The 13,394-nt window shown below is 43.5% G+C and overlaps 1 protein-coding gene across 1 annotated transcript; it reads right to left on the minus strand.

Annotated features, from left to right (window-relative positions):
* LOC109240622 (RNA-directed DNA polymerase homolog) lies at positions 1,861 to 2,280 on the minus strand (the record flags this gene model as incomplete). The annotated part of the gene is made up of 1 exon (XM_019407291.1): positions 1,861 to 2,280. A coding segment is annotated over exon 1 (420 nt), but the record flags the coding sequence as incomplete, so codon positions are not given.

Here is a 13,394-nt window from a genome sequence, read left to right on the forward strand (position 1 = left end):
CATAACGCCCTTCATAGGCGAAACCTTCAACAAGACCTTCTCGCCCACCATGTAGGATACGTCTCGAACCTTCCGATCCGCATAACTCTTCTGACGCGACTGAGCTGTACGAAGTCTCTCCTGGATCACTTTCACCTTCTCTAAGGCATCCTGAACCAACTCTGTCCCCAATAGTCTAGCCTCGCCGGGCTCAAACCAACCCACCAGAGATCTACACCGTCTCCCATATAAGGCCTCATACGGTGCCATCTGAATGCTGGACTGATAGCTGTTGTTGTACGCGAACTCTGCAAGTGGCAAGAACTCAGCCCAAGAACCTCCAAAATCGATAACACAGGCACGCAACATGTCCTCCAATATCTGAATGGTACGCTCGGACTGTCCGTCCGTCTGAGGATGAAATGTTGTGCTCAGCTCTACCTGTGTACCCAATTCTTGCTGAAAAGTCTTCCAGAAATGGGAAGTAAACTGAGTGCCCCTATCCGAGATGATAGAAACTGGGACCCCATGCAACCTAACAATCTCCCGGATGAAAATCTCTGCCAACCGCTCCGAAGAATAGGTAGTACACACCGGAATGAAGTGCGCGGACTTGGTCAGCCGATCCATAATCACCCAAATTGAATCAAACTTCTTCGAGGTACGAGGGAGACCACTCACAAAATCCATAGTAATCCTCTCCCACTTTCACTCAGGAATATCTAACCGCTGTAGTACACCACCGGGTCTCTGATGCTCGTATTTGACCTGCTGACAGTTGAGACACCGAGCTACATAACTCACTATATCTTTCTTCATTCTCCTCCACCAGTAGTGCTGCCTCAAATCCTGATACATCTTCGCGGCACCCGGATGAATGGAATACCGCGAGCTGTGGGCCTCCTCTAATATCAACTCCCGAAGCCCATCCACATTGGGCACGCAAATCCGGCCCTGCATCCTCATCACGCCATCATCATCAATAGTCACATCTCTGGCGTCATCGTGCTGAACCCTGTCCTTAAGGACAAGCAAATGTGGATCATCATACTGGTGCTATCTGATGCGGTCATACAAGGAAGACCGAGAAACTACACAAGCCAACACCCGGCTAGGCTCCGAAATATCTAACCTCACCATCCGATTGGCCAAAGCCTGAACATCAACTGCAAAGGGCCTCTCCCCAACTGGAATGTACGCCAAGCTACCCATACTGACCGCCTTCCTGCTTAACGCATCGGCCACTACATTGGCCTTCCCCGGGTGATACAAAATGGTAATATCATAGTCCTTAAGTAACTCAAGCCACCTCCGCTGCCTCAAATTAAGATCCTTCTGTTTGAACAAATGTTGAAGGCTGCGATGATCAGTATATACCTCACAAGATACGCCATATAAGTAGTGCCTCCAGATCTTCAATGCATGAACTATAGCAGCCAACTCCAAATCATGTACGGGGTAGTTCTGCTCATGAGGCTTCAACTGACGAGAAGCATATGCAATAACTCTACCTTCCTACATCAACACACATCCGATCCCAACTCTCGAAGCATCACAATACACAGTGTAAGAACCTGAGGCTGATGGCAAAACTAACACTGGAGCTGTGATCAAAGCTGTCTTGAGCTTCTGAAAGCTCTCCTCGCACTCGTCTGACCATACGAATGGTGCACCCTTTTGCGTCAACTTAGTCAAGGGCGAAGCAATAGAGGAAAAACCCTGGATGAACCGGCGATAATAACCTGCCAAACCGAGGAAACTTCGAATCTCCGTGGCTGAGGACGGTCTGGGCCAACTCTGCACCGCCTCTACCTTCTTTGGATCAACTTGAATACCATCACTGGACACCACGTGTCCCAGAAAAGCTACAGACCCAAGCCAAAACTCACATTTGGAGAACTTTGCATAAAGCTTCTCCTCCCTCAACCTCTGTAACACCACTCTCAAGTGCTGAGCATGCTCCTCCTGGCTACGCGAGTACACTAGGATATCATCAATAAAAACGATAACAAATGAATCCAGATACGGCCGAAATACGCTGTTCATCAAGTGCATGAACGCGGTTGGGGCATTAGTCAGCCCAAAAGGCATAACCAGGAATTCATAGTGCCCATATCTAGTCCTGAAGGCAGTCTTCATAATATCCGAATCCCTGATCTTCAGCTGGTGATAGCCTGAACGGAGGTCAATCTTCGAGAATACCCTTGCCCCCTGGAGCTGGTCAAACAAATCATCAATACGAGGTAGTGGATACTTGTTCTTCACTGTCACCTTGTTCAACTGTCTGTAATCAATGCACATCCTCATTGTGCCATCTTTCTTCTTTACAAATAGCACCGGTGCAACACACTAGGACGAATAAACCCCTTATCAAGGAGTTCCTGAAGTTGATCCTTTAGTTCTTTCAACTCTGCTGGTGCCATGCGATACGGAGGATAGAGATGGGCTTAGTGCCCGGTACCAGATCAATACCAAAATTGATGTCCCTGTCCGGTCGCATGCCCGGCAGGTCTGCTGGAAACACATCAGGGAAGTCCCTTACGACGGGGACGGAGTCAAGACTAGGAGTCTCAGCTCCAATATCTCTCACGAAAGCCAAATAAGATAGACAACCTTTCCCAACCATCCGCTGGGCCTTTAGAAAAGAAATCACCCTGCTGGGAACATAATCAGTCGTACCACGCCACTCAATCCTCGGAATACCCAGAATAGCCAACGTAACTATCTTAGCATGACAGTCCAGAATAGCATGGTACGGAGATAACCAATCCATACCCAGAATAACATCAAAATCAACCATGCTCAACAGCAATAAGTCAACTCGGGTCTCCAGACCCCCAATAGTCACTAAACAGGATCGGTATACATGATCTACAATGATAGTATCACCCACCGGGGTAGATACGTGCACAGGCAAAGCAAGACAACCTCGGGTAGTACCCAGGTGATGAGCAAAATATGAAGATACATAGGAATAGGTAGATCCGGGATCAAATAAGACAGAGGCATCTCTGTGGCAGCCTGAGATAATACATGTAATAACAGCATCTGAGGCAATGGTGTCCTTCCTGTCTGGAAGAGCATAGAATCGAGCCTGACCACCGCCAGTTCGGCCTCCACCCCTGGGGCGGCCCCTGGCTACCTGGCCTCCACCCCTAGCTGACTGGGCGGATACTGATGAAACAGGAGCAGAAGATGATGGATGATCCCTCTGCTGAGACTGACTACCACGACGCCGAGGACACTGTCTCCTCATATGACCGAACTCACCGCACTCGTAGCAACTACCCGGCGCTGGAGAAGGGGACTGATGGAAACCCCTCGCTGCTGAAGAACCTGGAATCCCCGAGATTCCTTGGAACTTTGAAACACCTTGGATAAAGAGAAGGATTTGGAAATCTGGATCCCGGAAGTGGCTCAGTCGCATGTTATTAGACATTAAGGTTGAATTAGGCTACTCGGATCTAACTGTTAGCTTTTGATGTATGTTTTAATTTCCAGTTTGATTCATTGGATTGTTATAATTTTGTATGAAACTCGGGGAGTATAGTAAAAGGGTGTGGGAGGGGTCTTTACTTTTCTTGCATCCAAGGGGTAGAAATCATGAGTTAGGATTTTTATTCAAACTAGAAATCCTGCCTATAGGGTCTTTAATACTGATTCAATCACATAGAGACCATGCCTATAGGATTTAACGCTTAACTTTACCGCAAAATCACCTAGAAAGCATGTATATAGGATTTAACATTCATGTTCTGTAATGACACATATAGAGATCATGTCTATAGGCTCTTGCATTTCTGCATATACAAATGTCATTANCTGATGAAACAGGAGCAGAAGATGATGGATGATCCCTCTGCTGAGACTGACTACCACGACGCCGAGGACACTGTCTCCTCATATGACCGAACTCACCGCACTCGTAGCAACTACCCGGCGCTGGAGAAGGGGACTGATGGAAACCCCTCGCTGCTGAAGAACCCTGGGCTGAAGAGGCAGGTGTAGAGCTCTGAGCTGGAAGGGCACTAAGTGAAGTCTGGCCCTGCTGAAATCCCTGATGACCACGGCCTGAAGAGGCCCCACTGTACTCTGGACGACCTGACTGAGGAGGCCTGAAGGAACGGCCTCTGCCACGCTGGAACTGGCCCCTAGACGGAGCACCACTGAAATTACCTGAACCTCGAGGCCTCTTTGCCTCTCTCTCCTCACGCTCCCGACGGCGAACCGTCTCAATCTCTCGAGCCATGTCAACTACCTCCTCAAACGAGGCACCCATAACCCTCTCTCTGGTCATCAAAATGCGGAGTGAATAGTTGAGGCCATCCACGAACCTCCTAATCCTTTCCCGATCTGTCGGGATCATCCAAGTGGCATGCCGAGCTAGCTGCGTGAATCTCAATCGTACTGGGTCACAGACATGTCCCCCTGAACCAACCACTCGAACTGACGATGCAGCTCCTCCCTGTGAGACTGCGGTACGTATTTCTCCAGAAAGAGAGTGGAGAACAGCTGCCATGTAAGGAGCGCTGCACCAACCGGCCTACGCCTCTCGAAGTCCTCCCACCAGGTGAATGCAGACCCTGAGAACTGGAAAGTAGTAAAAGCCACACCACTCGACTCTAAGATCCCTGCAGTGCGAAGCATACGCTGACACTTATCCAGAAAACCCTGGGCATCCTCGCCCTCAGCACCGCAGAACCTCGGAGGCTAAAGCCTGCCGAATCTCTCAAGACGACGTTGCTCATCGTCCGGCATAGCTGGAACCTCATAGGCTGGAGCTGGTGCAACTGGAGCAACTGGAGGAGCTATGGCTGCTTCCGGTGTCTGAAATCCCTGGGCAACCTGCTCAGATGTGTGAGCAACAGGGGTCTGATGTCCTTCCCCGGCCTAGGAAGCAGCTGCTGCAGTAGAAGCTGAGACCGCCTAAGCCAGGCCAGTACAAACTGATAGTATCTGTGCCAAGGTCTCCTGGAGACCAGGAATAGCAATAGGCACTGCTGGTCCCTGCACAGGTGCTGCTGGGACATCGACAGCTGGAGTCTGGTCCTGGACTGTGGCAGCTGGTGGGTCAGCAGGTGCTGTCTCTGCTACCCTACCTCGACCACGACCACGACCGCGTCCACGGCCTCTAGTGGGTGGTACTGGTGGTCGACCATCGCGTCCGGTAGCACGAGTTCTCGCCATCTGCGAGAGAATAGAATACAGAGATTTAGTTCTCGAATCATAAAGTCGCACGACAAGAAATTCAAGAATATGGAGTTTTCCTAAAGGTTCTGCAGCCTCTTGAGGAGAAGTACAGGCGTCCCCGTACCGTTCCGCGAGACTACTAAACCGGCTCATGACTCACGAGGCCTAGTAACCGGGCTCTGATACCAACTTGTCACGACCCCAATCCCGGTCGTGATGGCGCCCAACACTAATGCTAGGCAAGCCCAACCAATTAAATACTCTCAACCCAAATACGCAATCTGTTAACAAATAATACGATTAAAATAGCAAATATCAAGGTTCCAATCCGAATCTAAATAAAATAGTATGGAAAATAATAACGAATATCCAAACAGTCCCCAATAGATCTGGAGTCACGAGTCTAGAGACTCTAGATGTAACAGAGTAATATATCCATAGTAATAAAGAATTCTAGGATATGGAAAGACAAATGAAATAAAGGGGAGGAGTCGGGTCCTGCGGACGTCAGGCAGCTACCTCAACAACTCCTGAAAATAAACTTCACGAAAACGGCAAACTGCTCCACTAAGTCTCCGGAGCACCTGAATCTGCACACATGGTGCAGGGAGTAAAGTGAGTACTTCCAACTCAGTGAGTAATAAACATATATAATGGCTGAAAGTAAGAAATTCCGAAATATTACAATATAAAGCTATAATCAACGATTCAGCACGTTAAATGATGAAAACAACAGCAGACAATGACAACTAAGACCAACAGATATAAATGCATGAATGCAATGCAATGCACATGACCGATGCGGCGCGCAGCCCGATCCATTTGGGTACCCGCGCTCACTGTGGGGGTTCAGACTCCGGAGGGGCTCCTAGAGCCCAAGCGCAATATCGTCATAACATTCGCTGCGGCGTGCAGCCCGATCCACACTCAGTCCAGGTATATATATGCATGCAAGCCAATCTGGCACAGTCAAATTATTCATTTTAGTTTCAATTATTAGGAATTTTAGAGCTAAGTGTTTAAACCTTTATTTATTTACTAACCATTTCGAGGCAGTGTCTAACTCAGGACTGATATCATGAAATATGCTAAGCATCATGAAAGCAGTGATAAGGATCCCTGAAGGATGCAAATGATAGGCACAAAGCCCCAAACATATTCATAAAAATCCAAGTAGGATGATTACCAAACAATTTCTAGTCAAAAATACAGTACGAACATCAATCGGAACGGACTAGGTCAAAATCCCAGTCACAATCAACCCCGCACTCGTCATAGAGTACGTGTCTCGCCTCAATATAGCGTCACAATGTGATATACCGGGGTTTCACCCTCAGGTCATCATCTACATCTATTACTCACCTCAAGCCCGCCACAAGTCTAGCTCGCTATGCCTTTGCCTTTCGAATCAACCTCTTCGTACGCCGAATCTGATTAAAACCACAACGAATACATTACAATAGGCTAAAGAAACATAACCCAATCGAAAAGACTCGAAAAACACCAAAATTCACTAAGTTGGCAAAACCCGAGCCCCGGGCCCACTTCTCGAAAAATTACGAAATTTACATCACTGGATTCCTCGTCTCGCCACGAGTCTACACATACCAATTTTACCAAAATTGGAGTTCAAATGCTCTTTCAAAATCCGTTTTTACATCACAGCTTTCCAAGCCCTAGCTTGACCCGTTTTTGATGAATTTTCCACAATTTACATGTAATTTCTACCATAAACTCGAATAATTAGGCCAAGAGACTTACCTCCAATTGATTCTCAGTCAAAACCCTCGAAAATCCTCGCCCAAAGCTCTCCAAGTCGCTTAAAAATGGTGGAAACTACCTCTTGTTCGCGGATGAAATATAATATTTTAAACCCTTCTGTCAACAGTTGATTTCGCTTCTGCGGTCCCGTTGCCGCTTATGCGGGACCACTTCTGCGGCCAACATCCCGCTTTTGCGGATTTTTATTAAAAACCCAACGTCCGCTTTTGCGTCTCCTCATCCGCTTCTGCGAACCACCCAAGACCGCTTCTGCGGTTTATAGTCCGCTTCTGCGGACTCGCATTTGCAAAAAATGTTCCGATTTTGCGGAAACACTCCACCAGGCCATGAACCGCTTATGAGATCCACCACTCGCTTCTGCGGAACCGCTTCTGCTGTCCATTTCCGCATAAGCGGAAATACCAGATAACAGCAACAACAGACCTGAAGCAAACTTCAAAACTCTCGTTTAAACACCCGAATTCACCCCGAGGCCCCCGGAACCTCAACCAAAATCACCAATACATCCTAAGACCTCATTCAAACTTGTTCTCATCCTCAAAACACATCAAACCATGCTAAAACCATCAAATCACATCGAATTCAAGCCTAAGTTTCTTAAAAACTTCCGAATTACGCATTCGATCAGAAACCCAACCAAAACACCTCCGAATGACCTGAAATTTTGCACACATATCCAAAATCACCTAACGGAGCTTCTGCAACTGTCGGAATTGCATTCCGACCCTCGGATCAAAATCTCACCTATCCACCGGAATTCGCCAAAATGCCAACTTTGCCAATTCAAGCCTAATTCCACTCCGGACCTCCAAAATCACTTTCGATCGCACTCCTAAGTCACAAATCTCCTCCGAAGCTAACCGAATCACCGGAATTCACATCCGATCCCTCTAACTAATAAGTCAACGTTTGGTTGACTTTTCCAAACCAAACCTTCCTTAAAGAGACTAAGTGTCTCATTTCCTATCCAAACCAATTCAATTCAACTCTAACTCACCCGTTGCTGATAATAAAACATGAAAGAGCAATAAATGGGGGAAACGGGGCTGTAATACATGAGGCGACGGGTTGGATCGTCACAGTTAGCCAGCAAAATCATGCGTTACACAGTAAAATACAACTATAGTTGTTTGAAGAGACAAAGAGCAAGAGGAAAAGAAGATGCAAAAGAGAGACAAGTAAAACTTTATTAGTTGTCATTATCCGTCCTCTCACGCATACTCTACACAGAAAATATTTGAATGTAGTGGCAAGTTTAGCATGACAAAGAGTTCCACGAAACAAGCATTCGCGAAAAAGACATCATGATGTCCATACCATGAATATTTGTCGCATACTAGGATACTTGGTGCGACACGTTAACAGTAATAACAATTGGTAGTCAACAGCTTCAAATGAAAGGCAAGATTGGCTTCCTTTAGTTAACCAATTCTATTCTGAGAGCTTTCATTGAGATGATAAGCCAAATGAAAAAGTTGAAGAATGTAGGAACAAACCATCTGCTCCTTCTGCTTCTTCCTCCGTCCAAGACTTGAGGAACGTTCTTTTTAAAAAGATTCAGCTAACTTTGACAGATGAATTAAGAAAGATAAATACTTCATCTATCTGTCAAGTTGCTTCCTTTCATCAGCGAACACAAAGAAGGTGAAGAATGAACTATTATTCATTGTGACTTCTTTCCTTATAGAATGTACACAAATCTTGATGTTTTTTTTTTATTGTTTATAGGTCTTGAAGAGCACCATACGTCTAAGCTATCTTCACAGCTACTGGGAAATTTCTTAGAACAGTACTGTCATCTGGTCTTGAATTATACTTAGGCCCCAATATTAACCCCAACGAAAGTAATTATCTTTGTATCAAATATTGTTATTTTGATATCAACGAAAGTAATTACCCGTGTCATTATCTCTTTAGTTTTGGTATTTTTATTTTTGCGTTAAACCATTGATTAGAGGTGCAATATCTCGAGAGATGATTTCCAAGCCATTTTTTAGCATCATATTTGCTATTGCACAGGTTTTATTTGTTGCGTGTGGGCCTATTTTGAAGGATGGGAATGTATCAAGACTAAAGCCACTATGTGGTTTCTATTGGAGCTACTTAAAATAGTATTTTGTGCAAGTTGGTGCACCCATATTAATCTTCGTTCGAGACAGGAGATGAAATAAGATTTGAACCAAATGTGATGTCCTTTATGTTTGTACTAGAGTCAAAAGTTTATGCATTATCATGTGGACTAATCCTTTTAAAGCCAAATATTGATGTATCATTCCTCAAGTATGTTAAAATAGCTCTTGGGGATTGGTGGTCCCTAACAACAAATTCATAGAGATAACCCGATAGAATTCACCTATTTTCTTTTCCTCTAATTTTTTTTAATGCAGTCGATAAATATAGTTTGCAATATATATATCTTTCTAAAATTTCTCTATGCTCTTTTTTTGTTTAAAACTATCCGCGCATCGCGCGGATAAATATACTAGTGAAAAAGAAAAACTCATCTCAAGGGGAATGACAGGTAAGAGTTAAGAGTTAAGACTTTCGGTTTAGATGAACTACTTAACGTACATCTTGTCTAGTTGTCTTAGGTCAGGTAATTTCATAGATAGTGAAATTACTACCAAAGGTTCATATTTGATGCTTATCGATAGTGAAATTTACTAACAAAGGTCAATATAATTAACCACTGACACCTTCATATTTATTTAGGATAATAAATATCTAACTTACATTACAAACAATTTAAGTATGTAAGGAACCGTTTGTCCATAAGAATTTTTTTCTTTTTCTTAAACTCATTTTCAAAATATTATTTGGTTATACATACATACCGCATAGGATTGAATTTTTGAAGATGAATTTAAAAAAAAAAAATTTGAAGATGAATTTCGTATAACCACTTTTCCAAGTAAACAATATTTTCTCTGACAAAATTATAAATTTTCTCGAGTGAAATGTATGTTCAAACACGATTTTAATTTTCAAATATTTTTTCAACTTAATTTTAAAAATTACCTTTTTCAAATCTCAATTTTTTTATGTTGAAACGCCTAATAATAGCATGTTTGGCCAAGCTGTAAAAATTACCTTATCTTAAGATTTTTTTTTTCAAAAGTACTTTTAGTGAGAAGCAGTTTGTGTTTGCCTAATAATTTGAAAAGTACTGTCACGACCCCAGTTCGCCCTCCGAGAACATGTCGTGATGGCACCTAGTCCCTACAACTAGGTAAGCCTAACAATGCGAAAATAACATAACTTGCGGAAACAATTCATTAAACTAAACAAACTAGAAGGGTAACTGCATATAAATGTCGCTCGGCATATACAACCCAAAAATGCGGAAGTCTACAATATCATCCCAAAATCCGGAAACTCACGGGAACACAGGCTAACGGAAGGTAATACACTGTTCTAACACCAGAATGTCTAAAACAACATTATGAAAGGAAAAGCTAACTGCTAAAGCTAGAATAAGATAGAGACTCCTGGTCTGCGGACGCGGCAGATGTACCTCGAAGTCTCTGCTAGGTCTCTCCGCCTCGAGAGTGATACGCCTGGGATGAAGTACCTGGATCTGCACATGAAAAACATGCGCGGAAGGGGCATGAGTATACCACAGCGGTACTCAGTAAGTGCCAAGCCTAACCTCGGTTGGGTAGTGGCGAGGAAGGTCAGGGCCCTACTGAGAATAAGCATAATAATAAATCTTGCAACGGCATGAAATAAACAGAAGTAATGAGTACAGCTATGAAGTAAGACAGGTTATACAAGGCAACAATTAACACTCAGAGAATAAGACAACACAGAGTAAAACAGCTCAATACCAATACCAACAACGAGGATCTCTCAGGATACCGTCCTGTAGTCCATTTCATCAGCTGTCCAAGGAGCTCCCAGGATACCGTCCCGTAGTCCATCATATGAGTATATCCGAAGGATCTCCCGGGATACCGTCCCATAATCAAACTATCAAGGTGCAGGGGAATCTATCGGGAATCTAACCCGCAGTCCCAAAGTAAATGTGCAGGGGGATCTACCGGGAATCTAACCCGTAGTCCCAAGTAAACAAACAAGGGGGAGCTACCGGAATCCCACATCCGTAGTCCCAATGTAAATGCGCAACCACAACCAGAAGATATTCAGAAATGAAGTACAAAAATACAAGCAATAGGTAGTACTAACCTAACATGCTTCACGTAGTACAGTCAAGGCAACATAAGCAAGTAGGCAATTTAAATCATTTAACATGCTTTCTAATCTAACACAGGTTATAGTTGCAAGTAGAATAAAGCAAATACGAAAGAAACTCAGTCTCAATATCTTGAGTAAAATTGGGTTTTCAACAATTAGCTCAAGTACGCGCTCGTCACCTCACGTACAAGGCATTCAATCACCAAATATCATATCCTAAGGGGAAAGGTCCCCCACACAAAGTTAGACAAGCCACTTACCTCAAACCGGCTCCAAAAACAACTCGAAACCACACCTTTGCCACGAGAATCCGACTCCAAATGGCCCAAATCTATTCAATTCAATTACATATCGTAAATAACATCTCAAGCAACTGATTCTACTATTAAATTTAAAGCTAAGACGCGAATTTAGGTAAAATGACCAAAACGCCCCTCAGGCCAACGTCTAGGAACCGGATAATTTTCACATTTTCAAAATCCTCGCACTCTCACGAGTCTAACCATACAAAAATCTCCCAAATCGGAGGTCAAACACCCACTCAAAACTCAATAATTCGGTCTAAGAAGTTTCTTCCAATTTTTCCCAATTTTTGATCCCAATCCGAATTTAAATGATAAAATTAACTATAGATTGATGGAATATTACTAGAAAGGATTAAAGAAACGTTACCCAATGATCTCCTCTTCAAATCACTCTCAAAATCGCCCTTTCCCGAGCTCCAATTTGATTTTTCTAACTTTTGAAACTAAACCCTCGAATTTCGTATTTCAGTCCAGTGGTTTCCGCTTCTGCGGTCAAGGGACCGCACCTGCGGTCCCGCTTCTGCGGAACTTAAGCCGCTTCTGCGGTTTCATTAAAAATCCAAAATTCCGCACCTGCGGTCCTGATCTCGCAGATGCGGATCCGCTTCTGCGGAAATCCCACCGCATCTGCGGAGCCTGATGAGCCTGGCCAACCCCGTTTCTGCGGTCCTCCACGCCGCATCTGCGGTTCCCAAGCCGCAGATGCAAAAATTCCAGAAGCAGCAATGCTTCAACTGCTGCAACACTTCTCCGATCTTCCCGTCAACCATCCGAAATCATCCCGAGGCCCCCGGGACCTCAACCCAAAGCACCAACATCACCTAATACCCCATTCAAACTTGTACCAAATCCTTAAAACACCTAAAACAACATCGGAAACTCGAATTAATCACTGATTTAAGCCTAAGAACTTCATTTTCTCTCAAAACACGCTTTCGATCAAAAACCTAACCAAACCACGTCCGAATGACCTGAAATTTTACACACACATCCCAAATGACATGACGGAGCTACTGCAACTTCCGGAATTCCATTCCGACCCTCGGATCAAAATCTCACTATCGAACCGGAAACTTCAAAATTCGAACTTTCGGCATTTCAAGCCTAAATTAGCTACGGACCTCCAAAACACGTTCCGAACACGCTCCCAACCCCGAAATCACCTAACGAAGCTAACTGAACCATCGGATTTCCGTTCCGAGTCCGTCTTCACATTGTTCTGACTATGGACCATTTTCCAACACTTAAGCTCTCATTTAGGGACTAAGTGGCCCAGAACTCTTCGAAACTCAAAACCGAACGTCCCGACAAATCAAAATAGCAGAAATAAACTTGGGAAAAGCAGTCAATAGGGGATCGGGGCATTAATTCTTAAGACGACCGGCCGGGTCATCACAAGTACTTCTGAGCGGCAATTGGTGTTTGGCCAACCTTTTAAAAATTGATTCTAAGAGCCTGTTTGGCCAAGCTTCTAGGAGGCCAAAAGTACTTTTTTTGGTCAAAAAAGCACTTTTTGAAAAATTTAAGATGTTTGGCCAAAATAAAAAAGTACTTTTGAGTAGCAGCAGAAGCAGTTTTTCTGCTACTGGGGAGAAGCTAAAAATTCTAGCTTCTTCCAAAAAGCAGAAGCAGAAGCAGAAAGTTAATTTATTCAAGACAAAATAACCTTACAATAAATTTATATTTTTTAAATTATCCCTCATTAATTTAATTTTTCTTTTCCTTTTCCTTTTTCTTTTTTTTTTTTAATTTCTGATATACATTTATTCTCTTTTTTATTTTAATTACATTTTTATTCTCTTTCTCCTATTCCTAAGAGTAGATTTTAAATTTATATTGAATGATGTATTTTGACATATTTAAATTATCATGTAAATAATAAGTAATACTAAACACTCAATATTATTATTTTGGAATAACTATATTATATTAATGAGAATTTTT

This window comes from Nicotiana attenuata, chromosome 1, assembly GCF_001879085.1.
Source record: "Nicotiana attenuata strain UT chromosome 1, NIATTr2, whole genome shotgun sequence".
NCBI lineage: Eukaryota > Viridiplantae > Streptophyta > Magnoliopsida > Solanales > Solanaceae > Nicotiana > Nicotiana attenuata.